Genomic DNA, 27,397 nt, shown 5'->3' on the forward strand with positions numbered 1-27,397 from the left:
TAAGGCACATTTAACAAGACTTTGTGGCTGGACATGGAAAATAAAGGTGATGGAAAATGGCTTTAAATAACTAAGTGCCTGAGAGTGGCAGAACTTCAATTAATTAAAATATTTAGGGAAGAATACCAGGCACGCATATATATATATATACATATATAGTTCCTATCAAAGAACTATTTTTTTTCAAACAATCTTTGTTCAAACCTTTATAGAGAATCTTCCAAAATATAATTTTCTGCTAAGTATATTATAGTAACCATAAAACCGTCTTTTTCTACTATCATAAGAATCACATTGTGTACTTTGGATGGATTGTACGGTGTGTGGATATATCTCAATAAAATTAGGTTAAAAAAAGTATCACAATAAACATCAGTCATCACTATAACTAGAAAGTTTAGATACTGATATATCCCAGGGGACATTCTTGAATTTACTTTTCAGAATAAAGGCTCATCAGATTGTTTTCTTGTTATCTTCCTCTTTCTCAACCAATAAACTATGTAACTGCCTGATTTTCCAACCAGCAGAGCATAGTGGTATCTGAATCAACCTTACACTGAACTAAGTTCCTTGCCAATCTTCACATCAACTGGGGATGAACTGAGGACAATTCAATGGTTAGATTATTACAATCTTTTCACATGATTAAAAAAAAAAAACATACTATCTAGAACTTTAGAAATACCAAAATGGATGTGATCAATTGCCTTTGCAGCCTTGTTTTCACTGAAGGGGACTTCAAATACAATGTCATCTCTGTCAAAACCAAACTTAGGACACTTTGGGAACAGATCCAGTTTCTCTATTATCTCTTCCTTGTTTCCCATTCTAAGCTCTCAGACTAAAAATTTGATGTTTAGTGACGTATACTTTTTTTGGGCTAGAAAAGGTGATAAGATATGTTTATTTACACTGTTTCTTGCTGGGCTGCACAAAAAGAAAAGTAAATGAGAGATTAACACTATTCATTAAAAGAGTTTATCACCTACTTGGTTCAAACGGCAATGTTCTGAGATGATTCATAGCTAACTGTATAAGAACTTTCAGTTTTAAAGTTCACTGCAAAAGCTTTTAAAATTGCAAGTATTATTCTAAGATCCTTCCAAGCTTTTCCACTGAGAAACTAGGAAATAATTACTCGATTTGTTTTTAATTTCCTGAATACAATTACAAGTAAATAAAGATCAATAACAAGCAAAACCAAATGTTACTTCAAATTGGCAAAAAGTTTTCTTGTTCAACACGTCTCAAACACTCTCTCACAACAAAAATACTTGGGTGAATGCCAGCAAAAAGTCCATAATGGTTCAAATATGATTCCTGGTCTATCATTTTACTCAAATTTACATACCTAAGCTGGGCTGAGAGCCTAAACCTTTCCCTTCACTTGTTATGTGAAACCCTATACAACTATTTCAAAGTTTTCAGTATTTTTCTACTAGCTATACAAAAATCACAAAACCACTCCCTATCCACAAGCGTACACATAAATAACAGCATCATTATTATAACACACAGAAATACAGGGCCAACCAAAAACAACATGCCAGAAATAAAACAACAAAATTGGCCCGCAACTGGAGAGTCTATTAATGGGCAACTCGTCAAAATTCGGCTTTCACATTAAGAGAAAATTAATATTCTGAGACGGCCTTCAAGAAGAAAATATAGTTTCACCAAAAGGGATGAAAAGAAGGAAAGAGATTCACTCTTTGGTAGCGAAAGACCTCTCGGTGGAACAGACGGCCCCTAGCCTCAGCTTCCAACTCATCTCGGCCGAGAAAGTGAGGAGAGCCCTCTGGATAGAGAGGGCCTGGGCAGCCACGTTGTACTCAACCCAGAGGGCAGCGGAAGAGAAGCAGCCAGCAGATGACATTCGAGCCTACAGCCTGGCCCCGGGCAGACAGCAGGGATTCGGGGGGCTCACGGATAGAGGTCAGTCCCTCTCCCAGACCCTGGGAGTCTACTCACTCTGCAACTGGCCAGCAAGAAAGCCATTCGCCAAGGACCTCGCCCTCCCTTCCTCCAAGGGAGAGAGCCGGGGGCTGCTTTGAGCACCCCTTCTCTCTCCCCTCGACCAGATCCCCGGGCTGCAGCACAGTGGGTGCAGCGTGAGGTTCAGCCCATTCCCCCAGGACACCCCCTACACCCCTACTCCTACTCCACCCCCGCCCTAAGGACCGCCCCGATTGGCTAGCCCTGCCGGATCCTAGCAAAGAGACCCCTGGCGATTGGCCATAGGTCACCTGCTGTAGGGGAGGTGAGTGGCTGATGATTGGTGGTTGGGCCAGTTTTGGAGTGGAGCGGCAGGAGGGAGCCCTCCGGGAGTGGGAGGGACCGGCAGCGACAAGCGAGCACCCAAGCGCCCTCTCCCTGGCCCCCGCCCAGACCAGCCAGACCCCACCGCCTCCTCGAGGGGCCCAGAGCTCATCCTGGGAAGTGCGGGCCGGCGCTGCGCATCCGCACCCGGACCTGCTCTTCAGGACATGCGGCCACCGCCCCGCCGCAATAGCACCGCCCCCAGAAAGAGCGGTCGTCGCTCAAGAAAGCTCAGCTTAGCCTCGGAGTTCTGGCCCCAGGGATTCCTACTGGGTGGCGACTGGGAAAGAAACCAGTCACAGTCGTAAATGTTGTTCGTCTGCACACACGAGCTTCTAGCTCTAATCCTAAATATTTTGGCAACTGAGGAGCCTAGGCCCAGAAGTGTCATCTTGGTAACTGATTTTGCTTACTTCCGCAAAGTTGTTTTGCGTGTGCGGTGAAGGTGGGAAAAGGAGGGGAGGGAGGGGATTATATCTATAAACAAAAGCTGTTGTGCCACAGCTCCACGAGGAATGTAGGTGGCTTGTGAAGATGCTTCAGGAAGCTAAATGATATAACTTCAAGATTATATCTATAATTTTGGGCTTAGAGAACCTCGAGAGAGAATCATCCAAAATGCAGGAAATCACAAACATAAATGATTAACTCATTGATTTGGAAGACAATCTCCTCTTCTGCTCTTACTATGTTTCCTCATAGCTATTTATATACCTATCCTTCTTCTCCCTTCTAGGACTCTACTATTTAGTAAACTCCTAAATTAATTAATCTAATTACTTTTTGTAGCCCTACTGGTACCCACTACAACACCTACCATCGTAGTGCATACTGCACAAAGCATTCAATGAATGTTTTCTGAATAAATAAGCCAAACTGCTTACTGTACTCAATGTTAAAGATAACTTTAGTTTGATTTATGCAAATTACTTCAAAAGGTCCCAATACCATATGCACCTTCTTCCCTTTTCTATTTCTCAAAAGCCTGGTCCTCCTCCAATCGCTGCACCCTATCTCAGTAAATGAAACCACATCATTCATCCTAATGTATGATCCATAAACCTAGCAGTTCTCCTTGACACATCGCTCACTCCATATTCAATCCATCACTGAATCCTATCATTTTTACCTCCTGAAAACGTTCTCAATTCTTCTCTCCACCTCCACCACCTTATTACAGGCCCCAGCATTCTGCAATAATCTCCTTACTAAAGTCTTCCTGAATCTACCTAGCCTCTGCATTCCATTCTCAATACTGTATCAAGTTTCTTCCAAAACAATTTCATTACCCCTTCATCAGCCCCTCCCCCAATTAAATAATTTCAATGGCTTTCCATTGTGCTACTGTACAACTCAAAACCTTAAGAATGGCCTGCAAGGATTAGCCCCTACTTAACCCCTAGCTCTCCCTTACACCTTGTATTCCCTCATTTTCTGCCCTCCACACAATAGCCTGTTTCATAGTTCTTTAATTTGCCATGAACCTTCCAACCACAGGGACTTGGCACATGCTGTTCTGTCTTTCACTTCTATTCATCATTTCCTCAGGGAACTCCTGCCCATATCAATTCTTGCTATTATATGTTCTCACAGCCCATATATCTCTCCTTTGTGGAACTTATCACAACTATAACTACATTTATTTGTGCTATTTTTTAGTCAACTCTATTGAGTCACAATTTATATGTAATAAAATGCACCCATTTTAAATGTGTGATTTACCGTGTTTTGACAAATGTATAAACACATGTAACCACATTAAGATATAGAACATTTCCCTCACACCAAAATTTCCCTCGTGCCACCTACAATCAATCCTGCCAGCCACTAATCTGCTTTCTGTTTATGTTATCCTTTGATTAACGTTTATCTTCTCAACTAGTCTGTTAACTTAATAAAGCAAGGATTCTATCTGATTTTGTCCAACACTGTATCTCAAGAACTTAACAGAATACCTGGTATATATAAGGTGTTAAAAACTGGATTTTCTATGGTAACTGACTCTGAAAACAAAGATCAATTCTATGATAAATATCAATTCAACTATAAACAGAGATGGAGAAAAATAATTAATTTTTCCAGATGGACAAGGTCAATGCTTAACCTTCACTAATACCCTTTCAAATTTTCCTTTAATATCTGCTTTTCCAGCAATTAATTTTGTGCCTGGCAGCACTAAGGATTTAATTCCATATTAGCTGATCAAGCAGTCTCCAGGCCTGGGGTGAAAAAAAAAAAGCCTACATCTCTAATTCTGTCTATGTACTGTACTGTTTGACCCTACAAGAAACAAGAATATTTATACAATTCTTGCTTACCAGTTCTTTCATGTGCTTATGTCTTATTTCCCCAACCAGACAAAAAGACTCATGGGATCATAAGGAATCTGTACCTAACAGTGCCTAGCAAACTGTCAGATTTTTTTTGTGTCCTCCAGAATCTCCCATCATCATCTTCAGAGGTCAGCAGTTATAAAATCTAATGAATGCACTGTCATTTGTGATAGTACAGTATAAATAATTATGGTCTAGTAAAAATTGACTCAACCCAATTATCATTAATTTTTATCTATAGACATAAGTGTTAAGATTAAAGATAATGGTAGTAGAAAATATGATTTATAACAGTCTCCTAACAATAATAGTTTTCCCTCAACTGCATATGTAAACTCTATATTCTATTTACATATTTACAGAGGTCATAGCTACAGTCCAAGGTCTACCTTTTCACTGTTTAATACTAGAGATAGCTATTTGTTACAGACATGTAGTTCTCATTTTCCAAATCCTAGCATAAAGCTTGTATCACAAAAGGTGGGGCATTTAGAGTGAAAAGTAATTAACACATTACCTTTATCCATCTTGTGCTAAGAAGCTATGGTACTTCTAACCAGATTTGACAGTTCAAGTGCTTTTAATGAAATCTACAAGTTTTTTCAGAAGAAAGTTAAGTGACCAATGTCTAAAGTCCCTGTATGACAAATGATTTCCAATACATGAACCAAAAGGACCTTCAACACTTATCTTTATACAACTTTAAAAAGTGATAACTTTCTACCTATTTTTTCATTCAGAATAAAGACAAATAAAATGTGATCAAAAAGTGTAAAATATGATCTGAGAAAAATCAAAACACTAAAGATTGGGAAGGGAGGGTGGACTAAAATGCCAGGAAATCTATTGACTAAAAAATAGGCAAACTTTATCCATAGCTATTAAAGAGGAAAAGAAAAATTTAACTATATGGCTTTCATGTTCCACTTTCAAAAATATTTCTTCTACACAGCCCAATAATGTTTACTCAGCAATCACATTCTACGTTGCTGTCACCTCAGACATACATGACAAATACTTTTGGCAGCAATAGAAGAAAAAAAGAATGAAAAAATATAGGAAGTCAAATCATATTTTCCCTAGGCATTTGCCTCACAACTCAAGCCAAATGATTGAAACAGATAACATTATCTAATAGAAATTCTTTGACACAGAATATGTAGCTTCAATATTTCATCTGACCAATACCCAGGAGTCTCAAAATGAAAGTCAGACAATAAATTTCTACATTTTGGCCAGATGGGATAAATAGAACATTTGGCATATGGTACAAGCAATCCCTACCTTATGATCAGGGCTGCTGTGTTCCAAAAGTTTATAAATTGTCTGCAATTTTCAGTGAATTACAAAAGAGACAAAAACATTTGGTTCAAGGCTAGGAATAAATTCACTATACAACCCAACAATGGCTGTGAAAATGTACTGTCTTATTCACCACTATATCCTTAGCATCTCCTCACACAGGGACTGCATGTATTAGGTGCCTAATAAATGTCTGTTGAATGAATGAAATGCCAGGTACTATGCTATGAAAAAAGAATAAACAGCTAAAAGAGGTGAAAATGGCTAGTCTGGGGAGGAGAACAGAGAAAGTGAAGGGTCAGAAGGACACTACTTTCTATATGAGCCTTTTAGTACCATTTTTTAAATCATAAATTTTTTTTTTAAATTGCCCCAATTTTTACAGGTAAAATTCTGCTGAAACAACTTGGAGATTTCATTTAAAACATTTGATTTGACTACTTTGGTTAGAATTACACAGCTCCTTGCCACAAGGTAAGTGAAATGGCTTTGTATTTTATAATTACTTTTCTTTTAAAAGTTCCATCTTTTTTGCACTCTAACTTTATATCAGAATTGGAAGTTAACAAATGAGAACTATAGACGTAACCTTAGGGAAAGGTGTGAGAAAAGCTACCTGTTGTTATAAATTTCTGTATTGTTTAAAAAATTACAGAAGCATGAATTACTTATGTCATTATTATATTGTAGCTTTTTAAAAATTCAGCCCTCATTATGATTTTTATTTTCTTCTGTATACAAGACTGTGTTTCATAAAGGCAAGGACCATGTGTAGCTTTTTCTCCAATTATATCCTCTGCATCTCGTAATATATATGGAACACAGTAAGTGCTCAGTAAATATTTACGAAATAAATAACTTTTCCGTATTCTTTATGTGCTCTAATTGATCATACACTACTTTAAGATATATTTTTTTTTCTGAAAAGAAGGCAGGAAAATATGTGATTTCCATAAAAACACAAAGTTAAAATAAACTTCTGGCAGTTAAAGGAATAACCATCAGCTATGTATAAAATTGGACCATCTGTTGCTAGTTTCCTGGGAGTTCGAGATAGACCAGCCAACACAAGTACAATAGAATCAATAAGAAAAAATGAATCCAAATTTCCAGTTTAGTTGCCAAGTATTAGTTTGCCCTGAGTAACAGCAAAGACATTGGCAACTGCCCTTAGGGGAATCTTCCTTTGTTTTAGGAAACCCCAATAATTGGTGACTTCTTTATACTAGTTTACCTGTGTGAGAGGTTAACACATCTATTGCAGTCATTTCCTTTGGGAAACAAAAGGCTTCAAGAGTTTCAGAAAAACAAAACACACCTATTTTTCTATGTGATACAGAAAATAAAATCCATTAAGGCCAAGGGAAACAATACAGTTGTAGTAAACAGAGCTTTACATAATGAGAAATTGAAATGCATGTTCAAAAAGCTAATCTTCAGTGAAGCAGCTTGACACTCAAAAAACACCCAGAAGATTTTCATTAATCTTAGTTACCCAATTAGACACATAAGCCATTATAGTAAAATGAGGGTGGAATCAAGGTATCTTAACGGTAAAGATTAATTTCTTAACTACTCTCCTAAATTGCACCTTAAATACTAAATCTGTTTGTCTATAACAAAAGTTTAGCAGATATGTAATTATCATACTGTGGTGGCTTGAAGCTATGTGCTCCAGAAAAACATATTCCTAAACTTAATCCATTTCTGTGGGTGGGAACCAATGGTAAATAGAACCTTTTGAGTGAGGTTGCTTCAGTTAGGGAGTGGCCCAACTGAATTAGTATGGATCTTAATCCTATTACTAAAGGCCTTGTAGAGAAGCCCACAGAATGAGAAAGCACAAGGGAGGGCAGCCATAAACTGAAAGTCAATGGAACCCAGAAGAGAAGAGTGAAGCCAAGAGAGATTGCCATATAAATTGCCATGTAACAGAAAAGCCAAGGACCAAGGATCACAGCCCCAGATCAGCACAGCCTTCTGGGAGAAAGCATCATCTTGATCATGACTTAATTTTGGAGTTTTCCCAGTCTCAAAACAATGAGCCAATAAATTCCCATTGTTTAAGTCAACCTACTGCATGGTATTTGTTTTGGCATCTTGGAAACTACAACACATACCAAAGATTTTTTTTTTTTTTGGAAAAGGCCGCAAATGACTCTTGTTTTTCCAACTCCTATAATGATGTGCAATATGAATTTCATCACATCTCCTTTATGTGTAATGATGTTTTATCCTTATATTCAATGACATTTCTGGTAAGGTTTCTAACAGCCCTCTCTGTTCCCTTCAAACTTCACTTACCCATATTCTTACACAAGGAATCATGTCCCTTCTCTGTAGGGGTATGAGTCCAAAGCCAGTGGATAGTGAACAAATAGTAAAGGGGAAAAATTATAAAATTACAAGAGAGTAGTGATGAAATTCTAATATGATTATCACCTAAGATGCAGTCTAGATAGGCTTATATAAACTACACATTCAAAGACAATTACAGACCAATTTCTTGGCCCAAAGAATAATCACAGAAGCTATTTGGTATAAAACTTTAAAAATAATAAACTCATTTATAGCATCAAGTCAAACACCACTCAATTAAAGCATCCACATGAATGTTTTCAAACTGGGATCTAATGAAGTTTCTACAATATATCTGTGTTTTCTTTTCTGATAACCTGTTAAAATTAGTATAACCATACCTCACATCAGCTCAGTAACAACCTTAAAATCAAGTGTTACCATGTTATTTCAGTGCCTCTGTTTGTGTTTATAATCAAGTTGGCACCAAGTACTATGACTTTAATTGTCACAGAAGAGCCTTAAGCATGTAAATGATCTATCTGTATGAAGTGAAGGCCAAATGATTTCATGGCATATGCTGTACACATGGAGGTTTCCCCAAAATTAGAACAGATGGCGAGATGACAGTCATCATAGCCCACATATGCATGACAAACTTAAAAAGGATCTATATCCTAATAGTCAGTAACATTTTCACATTGTAAGTAGTGACCCACTTTTAGCAAGGCAAGATTAACTCATCACATTAAATTAATGTTAATTCAGATCTTACTGCTTTGAGGTTTTTTTCTGTAATTTGAAATTTTCTTTCAGATTTATAATTCTATAAGATTATGAACCTAAGAAATTTATACCTGGCTTTATGTTTGCCAACATTTAAGTAACATTGTGATGTAATACTTTACACAGCAGTTTTTGGGGCCTGCAAGGTTTTTTACTAAAATGGGCCCAAATTTACAAAATTGATTTTTATACCTATAACATCCAGACAAACTGTTATAATTTGTACTATCTTGTAGAATATAGGATACTACAAAACCTACAGAACATAACCTCCTGTTGGCTGGGTCCTAGTGATCAATCCTTTGCTTGGCAGGTGTGCCGGTTTGAATGTAGTGTGTCCCCCAAATGCCATTGTCTTTGTAGTCTTGTAGGGGCAGACGTTTTGGTGCTGGTTGGATTTGCTTGGAATGTGCCCCACCCAGCTGTGGGAGATGATTTTGATGAGGTGTTCCCATGGAGGTGTGGCCCCACCCATTCGGGGTGGGCCTTGATCAGTGGAGCTATATAAATGAGCAGACTCAAAGAGAGGAAAAGGAGTGCAGCTGGGAGTGATGTTTTGAAGAGGAGCAAGCTTGCTAGAGAGGAGCGTCCTGGGAGAAAGCCGTTTTGAGGCCAGAGCTTTGGAGCAGATGCCAGCTGCCTTCCCAGCTAGCAGAGGTTTTCCGGACACCATTGGCCATCCTCCGGTGAAGGTGCCCGGTTGCTGATGTGTTGCCTTGGACGCTTTGTGGCCTTAAGACTGTAACTGTGTAGCAAAATAAACCCCCATTTATAAAAGCCAGTCCATCTCTGGTGTTTTGCATTCTGCAGCATTAGCAAACTAGGACAGATTTTGGTACCGAGAGTGCGGTGCTTTTGCTGCTGAGTTTGCAAATACCAAACATGTTGGAACGGCTTTTTAAATGGATAATGGGGAGTTTCTGGAAGAGTTGTGAGAAGCTTGATAGAAAAGGCCAAAACTGCTTTAAAGAGACTGAACTCAGTGCAGCTGTGAGTGATTTTTTGAAGAGGAGCAAGCTTGCTAGAGAGGAACGTCCTGGGAGAAAGCCATTTTGAAACCAGAACTTTGGAGCAGATGCCAGCCACGTGCCTTCCCAGCTAACAGAGGTTTTCCAGATGCCGGCTGCCATCCTCCAGTGAAGGTACCTGATTACTGATGTGTTACTTTGGACACTTTATGGCCTTAAGACTGTAACTGTATAGCCAAATAAACCCCCTTTTTATAAAAGCCAGTCCATCTCTGGTGTTTTGCATTCCGCAGCATTAGCAAACTAGAACAGCAGGCAATCGCTTGGCATTTAGTTTATATTAAAGCTTACTAGAATAAAGAATCAAACTGCTTTCCCTCCATTAATCAGTATCATCAAACATTCCCTGAACACCTCTTAAAGGCTAAGAGGGAATTAAGAGACTGAGCAACGCCTCTGACCTCCCTTCAAGGAGCCTTCTAATTTAGCTGGATGCAAAGACATAAAAAGATACTACAATCTAACATACAACAAGTTTCAAATGACTATTGGAAACTCAACTTTCACAAAAGTTGGAAGGAGAGAAGGTATTTTGTCTTTTCCCATCCTAAGACTACCCTGATTACCCACAGAGAAGCAGAAGCAGTGAGTAAAAAGAAAGAAGAAGGGAAAGAGAGAAAGAAAGGGAAGAGACAGAAGAGATGCTCTGGGTGGATTTAGGCTTAATCAGAATGGAAGGAAGACTGGATCTACTATTTGTTGAACAATTTCTATGTGCTAGGCATTATATGTTAGAGATATTACATATAATATCTTAACACAACTACTTTGTTGAGGTTTTATACCTACTTTTTAAGACAATGAAACTGAAGCTTGAAAGAAATTAAATACTTACCCCCAGATTACACAGCTAGTAAGAGGGCAGAGCCAGGACCAAATGCTCATCTGCCTGGATTTAAAGCTTTTCTACTATAAACATACTGCTTCTCAGACCCTATTTAGCACCTACTGGGCTTTTCATAAGGCACTATAGGAAACCTATTGTCTAAGACAAATTCTCTTTGTATCTTCATGAAATTTACAATCTCAAGAGGGAGGTCAAACAGTTTTATAAGAGTATATTAACAAAATAGATGAGCATGTAAAACCCACCCAGTTCCCAGCATGTAACAAGGGCTTGAATGTTAGTGTGTATTATTATTATTACAAAGCAGAATGCTATATGGACTATAAGGAAGTAGAAAGTGCAGCAGAGATGAAGTAAGTTAAGAGACTGCCTTCTACTGTAGTAAGAAGAAAAGGATGGAATGAAGAGGTAATATGTGCACTGGGTCTTGAATGATGGGAAAGAATCGGAGAGGCAAATCTGAGGACTCGGGGATGAGGAATACTTGGAGAGAGCAGCAGGAGTAAAGGCACAGAACCAGGACAGGTTTCTACATGGAGCATCAGGTACTTGTAGGAAAAGGAGATGGAAAAGTAACTTGGGGTCAAATCAAAGAGAGCTTGAAATCTCCCAGTAAGAAGTTTTACTTCATCCTACAGGCAAGTGTAAATCACTAAAGGCTTTTTAGCAGAAAAGCAACAAAATCACAATTATAGATTCTTTAAGATCATTAATTTTGGTTGTCACTTTTATCATTAGGAAGGCACCAGAAATAGATCTGGCAAGAGGAAACAAAAACCTGAACTAGGGTAGTTGTAAAGATAGCCAGATAGAGGGCAGGAATATAAGTGAGCCCCAGGTCTGGCAGGTTAGAGGTTATTAGCTAAAAGGACCTTCAATTTTAGAACCTCAATGGCTCAGAGAATAATGCTGCCATTAAAAAACATTGGAAATTTATATAAAGAGATGAGGTTGGGGAGGAAAGAGATAACAAGCCAAGTCTTATTCATGTTGACTCTGAGATCCAGGAAGATATCTAATTGGCAAAATCCAAAAGGTAGAAATGCAGGGCTGAAACTATATATCAAAAGAGATAAAAAGATCAGAAACACACACACACACACACAAAAGAGCAATCTACACAGTAGTTTTAGATGAATCCATGAAAATGGTGGAGGTTATTAGAGGGAAAAGGAGTAAGGCCACGATTGGAAAGGAAGCATAAGTATGAGCATGGGAAACAAGTATGAGTGTACTGTTTAACCTTGGAAAAAGAGAATTTTTTTTTCTTTGAAATGTAAGAAACAGAGAAAGAAAGCAGAGGTGAAGTCACTAAGAAATGCTGAAGGAGAATCCCTTTTCTGTAAAGAAGGGAGAAGACTGTATGTAATTAGATACTTCATACTAATGAAAAAATTTCTTTATGGGGATTCAATGAGAAATCAACAAGAAGTCAGTAAGAAGACCTTTAGGTGGCAATAGATATCCAATTTAAGTTACACAAAATTAAAACTGTGATAGAAATAGCCAGCCCATTTTGTGACCTCTAACAGTATTACAAGCAGAGAAACTAAACAGTGGGTGCTCTGGGGATGAAAACTAGAATGGTATACAGTACAAAATGTCCAGGGATAAGAAATTCTAAAGGAAACAGCAAAATCATTATTGAAAAAAAGCAGACCATAAGGCTTATTCTGGAATAAGCAAAACTAGAAAGGTAGTAATGGCCAGGAAAAGTGGAGAAGTAGAGCTCAGACCAAAATGAGAGAAGAAAAATTCAGAAGTGGTAGAAGAAGATGACGATAAGAAAACTGCAGTCAAAGGAAAAACACTTTTTAATTCAGTATTTTGGAAGCAGTGCATTTCTTAGTAATGACAAGGCCAAGGCAACACACAGTTTAATGGCTAAAGTAGAGATGAAGTTCAATGAAAATGGACATGTAAATAAATAGCAGTCAAGGGTTAGACTGGGAAGCAGGACTATGTAGTAGAAAGCGTCCTCATCTACAAACGGAACAAAAATACATATTTTATAAGAGTTTTGTTAAGAAATCAAAACAATGAAAGAAAAGGACATAGCACAATGGTGGGTTTTTGAATAGACCTAAAAAGTAGGTTGCTACTATCAGTGAATCTCCTCTCCCACATCCATTTGGAAGAGAGTTCCATCAGTACACAAACACAGCACATCATGTCTAATAAGTAATATGTTGTGCATCTTAAAGCATACAATAATCAGAACTGGAAAAACAATCTATATGCTATCTGTTTGTTATTAATTCCTTCAATTATTTTTCCATATAACCAATAGTTATTGAGCACTACTTGAATGTCAGGCTCTGGAGTGGGAATGGTAGGAGTAGTTGTATTAGTAACAGCAGCTAACATTATTGAGTTCTTCCCATAGTTAGGCATTATTTCAATGAATGTCGATGCCAGAAATGAAAAGATGTGTTTAGAGGAAAGCAAGCATTAAACTCATTTAATCATCAAAACAATCCTATGAAGTAGGTACTTTTGTTGAAGACAATTCTGAAACTCAGAGAAGATTAGTTCAATGTCATGGGTTAAATATAGGGGTGGCACGTGGATACAAACCCAGGCATTCTGACTCCAAAGTCAAGTTCTTCACCATACTTCACTGTCTCTAGGAACTGAATCTTTACCTTTCTGCCACTAAAATTAACATTTAATTCCATATTTCCAAGTGTCTATCCTCTCTACACATTAAATTTAGGAAAAAATACAAAGTACTCATATTTATTTTAAAATATCAAAGTTCTCCAATGATTAAGACATCTCAAAGTGTCTTTTTCTTCCTATTATTCCCAAAGACATTTTAGCTCTCTTCTTAGCAAAAGTTCATAAATTTCAAAATTGGATTAATTAGGAACCTGGCCTTAAGGAAGCTGCATCCTAAGTGGGAAGGTAGGAATTATACATACTTGAAGATGATGGTGTGGGTTTAGTAAACTGTGCAACCTATATGGCATTCAAAGGAAAACAATCAATTTGAGCTGGGAGGACAGGTAAGGTAGGGAGATGTCAGCAAGGAAGTCTCCAGAGAAGAGGTCAGTTCTGAACTGGGCTTTGAAGAAAAGGGACAATATGCAAATGCAGAGTGGAGACAATGGCATTTCAGAGGGAAAGAACATCATGAGCAAGAATGTCTATGCCAGAAATGAAAAGATGTGTTTAGAGGAAAGCAAGTAAGCAACAACACACTAGTACAAGGTTTGAATGGCAGGAATGTCTAAAAGGGTGGGCTGAGACTAGAACATAGAGAGATTTGAATGTCAGTCTAACCAAATATGCAGGAAATCTCATCTGCCACATTCAGTCTAATATGATTATTAAAACATGTATCTTTTTACTGGATCACAAATTTGCTGAAATGATGCTATAGACATTTATAAAACTGCCTAAATTTTAAAATAAACCCATAGAAATAATAAAGTTGCTTTTAAAACTATAACTCATAGTTATTTATAGATCTCTTAGTTCAACTCTATATTCATTTCTTATAGTCCCTTTATAACCATATCCTCAAATAATGTTTTTAAGCCTCCTTTTGAATACTTTCAAAGTGATGGTGCACTCACCATCTTGTAGGACCTGGGACGCCCTACACCATCATGTCTAATCAAGCCAATTCCTGGTATAGAACAAAGTAGAGAGAAAAGGTTATAAAACATCAGTTGTCTACAATTCAATCCTCTAAATCAAAATAATCAGAATTAAGTCTATATACCATAAATATAAGCTCTTTCATGGGAAAATAAACATAGATAAGTGCCTTCAATATGGTGTAGAGGACATTTGTTGTTTTTGTCACCCAGCATCTTCTTTCCCCATTTTGACTCTGCTTGGGTGGGCGTGGGGAAGACCACCTTCTACCCTATCAACAATACATTTGTTTCTGGTGAACATCCTAGTTCCAGGGATAAAGCATATGACCTAGTCATGAAATTGTGATTGGTAGGATTGTGCAAATGACTCAAGCTGATCAACATTAATCCTATTAATCCCATTAAGGTCCAAAAAGAACAGCCTCCTAAGGCGTCCTAAGGACTTTGGGTTCCTACAAAGTGAGGATGAAATTGCTGCAACCATCTTGCCGCAAGTGGAGAACCTATCTGAAAATGACTAGAGGTACTTGAAACTAGAAATAGAGATGGGGAATCTGGGTCCTTATGACATTTAAATGCCAACAGCAAACCTGTAGGCATTTAAAAAAATATTTGCTTTTTCCTACTAAATTTTAAAAATGAATCAGGTCTGGTGAGAGTTTGGGGAGGGAGGAGGGGAAAGGGTGAAGAGGGGAGGCCGCGGGGGAAGGGGGTGGGGGCCTGGTGGGAGCCCCGCTCCATCCAGAGGAAACGGGATTGCGCTCGCTCAGGCAGTCAGAGGAGACTGGACGGTGCCGGTGGGCACATTCGCAGTCTCAGTGACTGCACCATCTGTGCCTGTCCTGCCTGGCTGCAGGTGCCCTGGATGAGGCCACCCTGCGCGCTGTGACCGATGGATTTACTGAGGCCTCAGAGAACCAAAGTGAAACTAAGCCAGACAGCTGATACATCACAGGGTGTCCGTGGGACTGTGAGGTGCCAGTGCAGCTGGCCCCAGGGCAGTGAGACCCTTGATATAAGTGTTTGTACTCTGGAGGAGGCAAAGAGAGCAGCTAGCTCCTCCTTTTGGGTGTCAGCATCCTTTCCTTTCTCTGACATGATTGTGAGAAGGCAGTTTTGAGTTCAAGCAATGAGTCTGCTGCCCCAAGGTGCAGATGTCCTGAGTGAGTCCCTTCCAGAAGAAGCCCTTGCCTGCCTCTCCTTCCTTGCTAAGCTAAAGTCAAACCAGAGATATTATAATCAATGGATAAAGTGGGGGAAATGTGGACTAACTTCAAATACAGATATCATAATCTCTTCAGTCATGAGGGAGGAAGCCGTAGTGAAGATGTGGACATGAACTCCAACAGATGTTTGTCTGTCAAGGAGAAGAACATCTCTGTACAGGAGACTCAACTCCTCAGCAGCAAAGCAGTCCCCTAAGAGAAAATGTTGCCTTACAACTGGGAGTAATCCCTTCAAAGAATTCTTCAAGGAGAAACCAAAACTGTGCCACAGAAATCCCTCAGACTGTCGAAAGAAGTATTCAAAAGGATGATTCGTGTATCACCCCAGGAACAAAACTTGCAGGAAGAGACTCCTACTCTCGACATGCTCCCTGGGGTGGGAAGAAAAAACATTCCTGTTCTACAAAAACACAAAGTTCATTGGATACTGATAAAAAGTTTGGTAGAACTCGAAGTGGACTTCAAAGTAGAAAAAGGCGATACAGCATAAACTCTGTACACAATATGATGGTGTTTCCAGCAGAACTATAGGAAGTCGCTCTCTGAGACAAAGGTTGCAGGATACTGTTGGGTTGTGTTTTCCCATGAGAACTTACAACAAGCAGTCAAAACCCCTCTCTCCTAATAAAAGAAAAATACATCTTTCTGAATTAATGCTTGAGAAATGCCCTTTTCCTGCTAGCTCAGATGTAGCCCAAAAATGGCACTTGATTAAACAGCATACAGCTCCTGTAAGCCCACATTCAACATTTTTTGATACATTTGATCAGTCTTTGGTTTCTGCAGAAGATCAAGAAGATAGACTTAGAGAAGATGGCTTAGTATTGAAGAAGGGGTTGATCCCCCTCCCAATGCACAAATACATACATTTGAAGCTACTGCACAGGTTAATCCGTTATATAAACATGCACCAAAGTTAGCTCCTAGAATGACTGAAATAAGTGGGGACAATTCTACAATTCCACAAGCTAATTGTGACTCAGAAGAGGACACAACCAACCTATGTTTGCAGTCACGTAAGCAGAAGCAACGCCAGGTATCTGGAGACAGCCATACCCACATTAGCAGCCAGGGAGCTTGGAAAGTCCGTACACAGATCAATTACATACACTGCCTCGTGCCTGATTTGCTTCAGATTACAGGTAACCCCTATTACTGGGGAGTGATGCACCATTATGAAGCAGAAGTCCTTCTTGAAGGGAAACCAGAAGGCATATTTTTGCTCAGGGACTCTGCGCAAGAGGACTACCTCTTCTCTGTGAGCTTCCATCGCTATAACAGATCCTCCCTGCATGCCCGAATTGAACAGTGGAATCACAACTTTAGTTTTGATGCCCAAGACCCATGTGTATTTCACTCCTCCACTGTAACAGGACTTCTGTAACATTAGAAAGATCCCAGTTCTTGCATGTTTTTTTGAACCATTGTTTACTATATCACTAAATAGGGCTTTTCCTTTTAGCCTGCAATGTATCTGCCGTGCAGTAATCTGTAGATGCACTACATTATGATGGAATTGATGGGCTCCCTTTACCATCAATGTTACAGGATTTTTTAAAAGAGTATCACTAAAAACAAAAAGTTAGGGTTCGCTGGTTGGAAACAGAACCAGTCAAAGCAAAGTAAACTCTCCTGTCCCCAAAGGGCCTAAACTAGATCTGCTTTTATGTGCATCAGAGAGTACACCTATAGCAAGCACACATACCAGTGTTAGGTTTTTTCAGTACAGTATGTAAGCTTAGTGTTAGTATCTGTCAGGTGTGATCTGCTGTTACTTACTCAGATAAACCTGGTACCTATTGAAACAACAAAGGATAGAGCTATAGGTATTCAGTAAGGCCTAAGAAAACATTTTGCCAATTTAGCTGAAGGTTTGGTTTTTAATGGCTGTGGTAACTGAGTGAAGCATTTATGGGGCATTTGGTACGAAGAATTCTACTTCTTGCTGAAGAACAAATTATTAATATTGGATGAGTATTTCAACAGTGTGACTGTTTGAAATTATTGTTTTTTTCTACGAATTTTTCTATAATCTTCCAAAAGAAGTGATATTTCTAGTTATTATAATGCAAGCTTTGGAAGTCCAAAAAATAAAGACTTCCTTCCTTTTAGAAGAAATGCAATTTTCTGGCCACAAGGGCATAGTGCAGTTCACTCAATGATGTAGTTTATAGCCAATGTCCTTTACTCCTGTAAAAGGTACTGTTAAGTAAACCAGGTTTTCTAAATAATAGTTCTTAAAATTTCAGACTTATAAAGTTAGTAGTAGAAATTTATTTAAAGGACCTAAGTATTATTTTTTTTAATTGAGTGTTTTTAACTTAAAACAAGCATTTGGAATAGCTCCTGCAACAAAAGTCCTGCATATGATTTTTTTTTTAAATTGACATATGCAGTCTAATAGTTGCCTAATTAAAGTTGGATCTTTTCCCATGCCCATGATGACTTTGTGAACCATGAAGAAAATGAGGATAGATTATGCCTAAATGAGTCAGATAATAATAACTACAGTGGTTGCTGATGTCGAGATTGTTAAAGTATAATTACTAATTTGGATGGTAGTATTTATCACTGTTGTAAACTCTAGTAGATGACTTGTCAAAGTATAATTTGTAGAATTTCAGTGCAGTTAATTTTAATGGAAAATCTGAAACTAAACTACAGATTTAAAAGTGCTGTACAACCATTGTATCTGTAAATAACTTAGCACCTTTTTGCCACTTAGAATAGTATGCAATACTACTTGAGTGAGCTCTTTTTGGAAGAAATACCGAATTCTAGCATTTGCTTCTTAGTATTTAACTGAATTTACAGTGCTGTCCTAGACATTCTGCACTAAAGTAGTTGACTCCATTCTTGTGTCTTTTTGTTAATGTGCTCTGTATCACAGGTGAGTGCTCCTTAGTTTACTTACCTGTTGCTACGGAATGTTATTTTATATCTCTTATGGTTCTTACCAATGCCACAAAAAAGAAAAGCTGTATTTGTATGCAACACTAACCCTCTGACTGCTAATGTATGTTTCTGCTTGCTGTGTCTTGTTATAGCTGCTTTTCTGTGCTAATAAAGTATGCTTGGTGTTTCCCTTGTAAACAAACAAACAAACAAAAAGACTCTGGCACATTTTAATATAACAATCAACGCAGCCTTGCACTGCCTTGTTTCTAGATAAAAATCAGTATTTTTTCCTCCAAGGAGCCTAAGAAATGACTATAACTTTGCTATATAGTATAAAATATTCTAAAGGCATGAATAAGCAACTCAGAGAATCAAAGTTCTCATTATATCATATCACAGTTATTTTTAAAACAGAAAACAAACTAAAAACTAATGAACTATCCAGAAGCCACGTTACGGCTCTTACTTGAAGCTGGAGAGTATGTCGAAGAATTGTTTCTTCTAAGGCATGTATCCACTTCTCTCGCTCATCAGCATCCCGAGCTGGAATAAAAAATTATAAAATTAAAACCCTAATTTATACAACATAGCTCCATATTTGAAAGTAAAATTTTAAAACCATGAGGCTAACAGAAAAGGTTTTTAGTTGTGTCATTTCCTTAATAGGATCACATTGGTCTATCTTTCCAAGATTTGCAATTTACTTGCAACAATTTATGACAGAATAATTGTGTTCAATAAGTAACCTTCCACTGAGAACAACTGAAAAACTGGACAGATTCGTTTCAAAAGAAACCTTGTTGAAGGCATCAGAGACCAACAAGGTAGTAAAGAATTACCAGGCCAAGATCTGGGAGAAAACGAAAATCTAAGCAATAAATTCAGCATGCTGTTTCGGTCTACTCTTCTCCTGGAGGAATTGTAAATTCATGAGAGGAGCCATAGGCTGGGTAATGCATTTAAAAGCTTGTCAGGACAAAAGTTGGAGACCACGGTTGGGGCCCTGGCAAATAGGCCATTCTTTGATTTTGATTTGATTGGAACCCCAAAGAGAATAAGGATGAAGCAGAATTTTTTAAATTGCTCAGTTTTGAGTCATATGGGTAGCCCAGAAAAATCTCGATGCCCAAAAATGATGAAAATGACCCAGGCACCTAGCAAGCGAAAATCTTTTCTTTAGGAAAATAACATCATCTAAGTTGCTTAATTAATTTTCTGGAAATAAACAACTTTCCAAATATAGTGCCTAGTATATAGTCAAAGACAACCAAGTACAGAAAGAAATAATACCACACAAATGAGAACCAAAAGATAACTGAAAAAGACCAACAGAGTCCACAGACATTTGAATTAACAAATCCAGAATTAATATATTCAATAAGATAAAAGACTGAAAAGTTTAGCAGAGATGTAGAAACTAGTTTTAACTGATATAGATTTTTAAAGGACCAAATATAAATTCTAAAATTGAAAAATATAAAAACAAAATTAAGAACTCAATGGATGCACTTAACAGCAGATTAGATTCAACTCAACAACCGAGTTGAACTGGTCAGAAGAAATTCATCAGAACAAAAGACAGAAAATCAAGTGAATGGAAAATGATACCGAAGGAAGGGTAAGCAACAGAGAGAGAAAGAGAGGGGGTATAAAATACACGATTAGAATACCAAAAGAGACAAAAGAGAGAATGGAATAGTAGCAATATCTGGCTGAGAATTTTCTAAAATGGATTAAAGAGATTTCAGAAGCCCTAGGAATCCCAAGAAGGATTTAAAAAAATAAATAAAAAAGACATTCATGGCTAGGCATGTTAAAAGCAAAAATTACTGCAAACCAAAGAAAAATGAAATATCTTTAAAAGTGTGTGGTGGGAAGATGGCGGATTAGTGAGCTGCATGTTTTAGTTACTCCTCCAGGAAAGTAGGTAGAAAACCAGGAACTGTGTGGACTGGACACCGCAGAGCAATTTGACTTTGGGCATACTTCATACAACACTCATGAACACGTCAAACTGCTGAGATCAGCGAAATCTTTGATATAAAAAAAAAAAACAAGGAAAAAAATATGTAGAGCCCCCTTGAGGAGCCTGTGGAGAATGCAGGGGTATTGGCCTACCCCACCTCGATGGTTGCTAACATGACCACAGACATAGGGGACTGGTTGTTTGATAGGTTGAGCCCTTTACCACAGGATTTACCCTTGGGAAGACCTGCTGCAAAGGAGAGGCTAGGCCTCCCTATAATTGTGTCTAAGAGCCTCCTCACAAATGCTTCTTTGTTGCTCAGATGTGGCCCTCTCTCTCTACCTAAGCCTACTTGAAAGGTGAAATCACTGCCCTCCCTACTACGTGGGATCAGACACCCAGGGGAGTGAATCTCCCTGGCAACATGGAATATGACTCCCGGGGAGGAATGCAGACCCGGCATCGTGGGAAGGAGAACATCTTCTTGACCAAAAGGGGGATGTGAATGGAAATGAAATAAGCTTCAGTGGCAGAGAGATTCCAAAAGGAGCCGAGAAGTCACTCTGGTGGGCACTCTTACGCACAATTTAGACAACCCTTTTTAGGTTCTAATGATTTGGGGTAGCTGGTGGTAGATACCTGAAACTATCAAACTACAACCCAGAACCCATGAATCTCAAAGACAATTGTATAAAAATGTAGCTTATGAGGGGTGACAATGGGATTGAGAAAGCCATAAGAACCACACTCCCCTTTGTCTAGTTTATGGATGGATGAGTAGAAAAATAGGGGAAGGAAAACAAACAAACAAACAGACAAAGGCACCCAGTGTTCTTTTTTACTTTAATTGCTCTTTTTCACTTTAATTAGTATTCTTGTTATTTTTGTGTGTGTGCTAATGAAGGTGTCAGGGATTGATTTAGGTGATGAATGTACAACTATGTAATGGTACCGTGAACAATCGAATGTACGATTTGTTTTGTATGACTGCATGGTATGTGGATATATCTCAATAAAATGAAAATTAAAATAAAAAAATGAGTAAATGGAGCTGAGCATTTTTACCACAGTGCTTAACGGAAAGATCTCAGGCATAAAGAGACACCACTTAATGTACTGAACTTTTTCAACAGTCAGTTGATGAAAATGGAAGCTTAATAAAAATGTTCTAAGGCAAAAAAGAAAAAAAAAAAAAAGAAAATGTCCAATGAATATGTTAAATTTAGCTTTAGGTAAAATAGCTTAACAGCATAATTACAGGTAAAATTGCAAAATCCTAGGTAGTAGATTTTTTTCCAAGATGAAAACAGTGCTTTTTCTGATTACATAATTGTGACATGCTCGTTGTAAAAAATTCAGTTAATACAGAAAAGAAGCAGAAAATAAATTGCGTAAACCTCAAAAAAAAAAAAAAAAAAAGTGTGTGGCAGGGAGGGAGGATTACTTTCAAAGAAGCAGTAATTAAACCGAGCTAAAGACTCACAGGAAACAATGGCTAAAAGAAAATAACTGTCAATCTAGAATTCAACGAAAAATATCCTTCAGGAATTAAGATGAAATAAAGTCATTTTCAGACAAAAACAGAGAATTCGTCACCAGCGGACTTACTTAAAGAAAATTCTAAAAGGGATTGTAAAAGCTTAAAAAATAATGTCTACAGGAAGGTGACTGAAGCAGGAAAGAATGGCAGGCATACTGACAGATGCTACTACATGGATAAACCTTGAAGACATCATGTTGACTGAAATAAGGCAGACACAAAAGGATATATATATTGTATGATCTCATTGTTATGAAATAATTAGAAAATGAAATTCACAGAGACAGAAAGCAGATCACAGGTTACCAGGGGCAGGGGTGGAGTAGGGAATGAGGAATTAATGCTTAACAGCTACAGAGTTTCTGTTTGGGGTAATGGAAAGTTTTGGTAATGGATGGTGGTGACAGCACAACATTGTGAATGTAAGTAATACCACTGAATTGTATACCTGAAAGTGACAGGTGAATAAAATAAATATCCATGAGTTCAATAATGATATATATAATTGATTAAAACATAAATGGGGAAGAAGAGACAGCTCTTCTTTACAGAAGAATTCCAATTAATAAGTATACAAGGAATGAGAGAAACTAAAAATCACCGTTAGACAAATTCCACAGCACTAATAATTGCAAGCAAGAACTACAAATGAATGCTAAAATCAGTGGACAAGAGTTTGAGGAGAAATGGGTATTAGCATATTCACAAAGTATCTCTCCCAAGATATTTATTTATTACAAATGGAAAAATAGTAAGTTTACAGTGGAGAAAACCAGTAGATAACTCCTTAATCAAGTGATAATGGTTAATATCACAAGTAGTCAGACTTACTAATATCAGTATACCTCAAATACCATGAGGTATCACTTCTGTGGTATTCTTGCCAAGAATGAATAAACTCAATCTAATGAGGAGAAAACATCAGATACTCCAAATTGAGAAACATTCTGCAAAATAAATGACCAGTACTCATCAAAAAAAGTGTCATGGTCATGAAAGACAAGAAAAGAATGAAGAACTGCAACAATTAAAGGCAACATGGTATTGAGATGGGTGAGGGTCAAGATGGCTGAGTGAGACGATTCAGGGCTCCTTCCTCCCACAGAGGCTTTGAACAAGTAGCAACAACTGTCAGCAACATCTTTCTAAAGATGTTTAGAAAGAAGTTAAAGGACTGCAGGGCAAGCCCAAAACAAGAAAAAGGCTACTTAAAGGCAGCAGGACTTTCTACACCTTGGCTGGCCCCTCCCCTATTCATGTACAAGTTCCACACAGGGCTGGCCCACACTCCCAGGGTGGATCCCTGGTCCTGGTTCCAGAGAGAGCAGAGTTACCTTCATGCACATACTGGGAACATGTATGTCTGACTTACTCTGTCTGGTGGTGGCCTGAGGGACTTGCCAACATAGAACATGCCTGTGTGTAGAAGGCAGTTCACAGAGTTCTATTTCAGAATGTACTGGGACAGCAGTTAAATGCATGCTGCCTGGGGCAAGGGATTGCTGGCTGTAGGACATACAGTACACTGCCCAGGACCCTGAGGTAACTGCTTCCTAAGGAAGAAGGGACAGAATGCATATGCAAAAAAGATCAGGGAGACCCATATACTTTGACCTGGAGATACTGAAGTTAAGTTGGTAGAGCAAAGAAAACGAGATTGTTATAGATTTAAGATGTTAAATATAAGCCCTGTGGCAACAACAAAGAAAATATCAAGCAATATGCAAGCTCGTAGAGGCAGAAATTAGAGTATATTTTACCAGTGTACTGGTTTGAATCTGTTATATGCCACAGAAAAGCCATATTCTTTTAATGCAATCTTGTGGGGGCAGACCTATTGTGGGTAGAACCTCTTGAATGGGTTGTTTCCATGGGGATGTGACCTCACCCATTCAAGGTGGGTCTTAATCCGTTACTGGAGTCCTTTAGAGAGCTGTGTGAGAGTGAGAGTGAGAGTGAGAGAGAGAGAGAGAGAGAGAAAGCTCAGAGAAGCTAAAATATGAATCCCGAGTTTGCCCCGGGAGAAGCTAACACAGAAGCCTAGAGACATTTTGGAGAAAGCCACAGAAACCAGAAGCTAAACCTAGGAGAGGACCAGCAGACTCTGGTCATGTGCCTTCCCATATGACAAAGGAACCCGAGATGCCATCAGCCTTTCTGTTGATGCCTTAAATGGGACATTTTTATGGGCTCAGAACTGTAAATTTGTGAATAAACCCCCATTGTAAAAGCCAGTCCATTTCTGGCATATTGCTTTCTGGTAGTTTTAGCAAACTGAAACAGGCAGGGTCAAGAGGAAGGGGGAACATGCATAACGGATGTAGGGTTTCTGTTTGGGGTGATGGGAATCTGTTAGTAATGGAAGGTGTTGAGGGTATTGCAGTATTGTAAATGTGATTAATCCCATTGAATGGTATGCTTGGGAGTGATTTAGATGGGAATGTTTGTGTTGTATATATGTTCCCACAATTAAAAAAAAAAAAAAGAGCAACTAAAGAGACAATGATAATTAAATGCAATACAAAGTCCTAGACAGAATCTAGCAAGTGAATAGAAAATTCTCAAAGGGACGTCATTGGAACATATAAACTAAGCTTTATATCAATGTTAAATTTCTTGAACTGGATAACTGCCCTTAAGGCGGTTACATAAGTGAATACCCTCGTTCTTAGGAAATGTTACATGGCAGTAGTGAGTATTCAAGAAGCATGATATATACAACTTATACTCAAGTGTTCAGAAAATGGATTGATAGAGGCAGACAGATGGATAGATAGAATGATGTGGCACATGTGACAAAATGTTAAAATTGGTGGATCTGGGTAACAGGGATGGGGTGGAGTGTAAGGGTATGTTGAAGTTCTCTGTATGGGGTTTGTATTTTTTTTTTAACTGTCCTGTAAATTTCAAAGTATTTCCAAATAAAAAATTATATAAACAAATGCAATATGAAATCCTGGATTGAATCCTGGAACAGAAAAAAGGCATTAGGGGAAAAAATTCAAATAAGCTCTGCACTTGAGTTAGAAGTAATGTACAAAATGGATGGAAGATCCAGCTCAGGGTGTCAAAGCCTGAGCATGATGTGGAAGGCATACATGCAGGGGGACAACCCAGCAAGTGGTACTGAAGCCCACAGCAGGATGAAGAGGGAATTTGATGTGGGAGAGCCACGGGAGTTCTCGGAGAGGTCCAAATCTACACAGTGTGGTAGTCCATCATGGAGAATCAGAACTCAAAAAAGGTGTGGAGTGTGTCCACACTGAGGGCTACAGAGTCAGCCTGCTGTGAGGTTTCTGAGGCTGGGAGGATGGCATCCTCAAAGTAAAGTAGGTTGCCATGTAATGGGAAACTAGCTACATACAGGATTAATCAAATAAGTAAACATTATAACAAGGATAAAGGGCTTCCATCTGTAAAAGAATGGAGTTACAAATATTGGAAGGAAGAAAACCAGAATGACTTCTGTAGTGTTAGACTAAAATTGGAGGTATCGTTGTAAACTCAGTTTTCAATATACATGTTGATAAATACATTCCAATATAAATATATTCATGGATCCATGTAGCACACATGCACACACACACATAAATATAACATTCATTTATTTCCTAGCTCTGTTCATTGTAGGGGTCTGGGAGCTGCTGACACCCCAGCAGCAATAATTATACCTAGCACCAGGTATTCATTTCTAAATACCATTCTCTATTAAAAGAAACCAGAGCTCCTTAGAGAAATGTTTGATCCAGAACTAGGACAGAGGATGTACAAAATGAGCCTGGAATATCATTTTGTGCCAGAAAGTAAGGAAATACTCAAAGAATAAGAGGGACAAGTCAAAAGGACACTAAAGTCAGCTTAAGGAGGTTCCACTGGCTATTGGAGGATGATTTGAGCAATAAATAATGACAGTAACGAATTATAACCCATTGCACAAAATAGGAAACCATGAGATCCTACTGATATGCGTAAGTGAAAGCTTCATGAGGAATGAGATACTTACATAGCTTCAAAATACTGCCCCACAAAACATCAATTAAGAAGGGAAAAAGACAAAATTTCACAAGAAAAAGCTGGCAGATTCCACATTAATCATAAATAACAGTAATGGGACAAATTGAAATCCTGTAATAAGAACACAGCATTATTTCTGTGATCTTTCTGCCAAAGATGTGTAATCTGAATTTAAACATGAGGAAACATTAGAAAAAACAAACTGAAGGACATTCTACAAAATAACTGGCTTATAATTTTCAAAAGGATCAAGTTCATAAAAGTCAAGGAAAGACCAAAGATCTACTCCAAACTGAAGGAGACTAAAGAGACATAACAACTAAATGCAATGCAATTCTGAACCAGATCCTCCTGCTACAAAGGACATTATTTGGACAACTGATAAGACTTGAATGCAGTCTATGGTATGACAGAAGTAATGCATCAATGTTAATTTCCTGATTTTAATGGTTGCATTATGCTTATGTAGGAAAATGTCCTTGTTTGCAGGAAACATACAATAAAGCATTCAGGGATGATGGGATAGCCAATTAGTAGCTTACTCTCAAACAGTTCCAGAGGGAAAAAAAGTTATTTGTTCTATACTTGCAACTTTTCTGTAACTTTGAGGTTGCTTCAAAAATTTTTAAATTACTTTTTAAAAAACCATTATTATGATAAATCAAAGATGACCTAAATAAATGGAAATATATACCATATTAATAGATTGGAAGATTCAATATTGCAATGATATGAATTCCCTTCAAATTTATCTATAGTTTAAATGCAATGCTAATTGAAATTCCAAAAGGCATCCTTTGGAATTTGTCAAGCTGTTTCTAAAATTTTTACAAAATGCAAAGGGCAAAGAATAGCAGACTTTCTTGAAGAGAGAAAAGCCCTCTTACAAGCCTTTACTCTACCAAATATAAAGTCTTTATTATAAAGCTACAGTAATTAAGAAAATGTGGTATGGGAATAAGAATAGATAAACAAAACTTGCAACAGAACAGACCCAAGAAACAGACCCACTCATATATATATAAACTTGATTTGTATATATGTAAACTTGATTTGTGACAAAGGTAATGAAGAGCAGTAACAATTTTTCCAGTAATGGTGCTGGGACAAGAAGGGGAAAAAAATGAAACCTGACTCTACCTGTACCACACGCAAAAATCAATTCCCAATGATTCCTTAATTCCTAAATGTGAAAGAAAAAAACATTAAAGCTTCTGGAAGGTAAAATA

At 37.9% G+C, this 27,397-nt stretch overlaps 1 protein-coding gene and 1 pseudogene across 1 annotated transcript in view; one reads left to right on the plus strand and one right to left on the minus strand.

Moving 5' to 3' along the window:
- Positions 1 to 27,397, minus strand: part of OSBPL9 (oxysterol binding protein like 9) — a 200,877-nt gene that overhangs the window by 59,679 nt on the left and 113,801 nt on the right. The window contains 1 exon segment of the mRNA XM_037827248.1: positions 19,115 to 19,191. Within this exon segment, the coding sequence (XP_037683176.1) occupies positions 19,115 to 19,191 (77 nt within the window).
- Positions 15,767 to 17,376, plus strand: LOC119527337 (annotated as a pseudogene).

This window comes from Choloepus didactylus, chromosome 2 (assembly GCF_015220235.1).
Source record: "Choloepus didactylus isolate mChoDid1 chromosome 2, mChoDid1.pri, whole genome shotgun sequence".
NCBI classification, from domain to species: domain Eukaryota; kingdom Metazoa; phylum Chordata; class Mammalia; order Pilosa; family Megalonychidae; genus Choloepus; species Choloepus didactylus.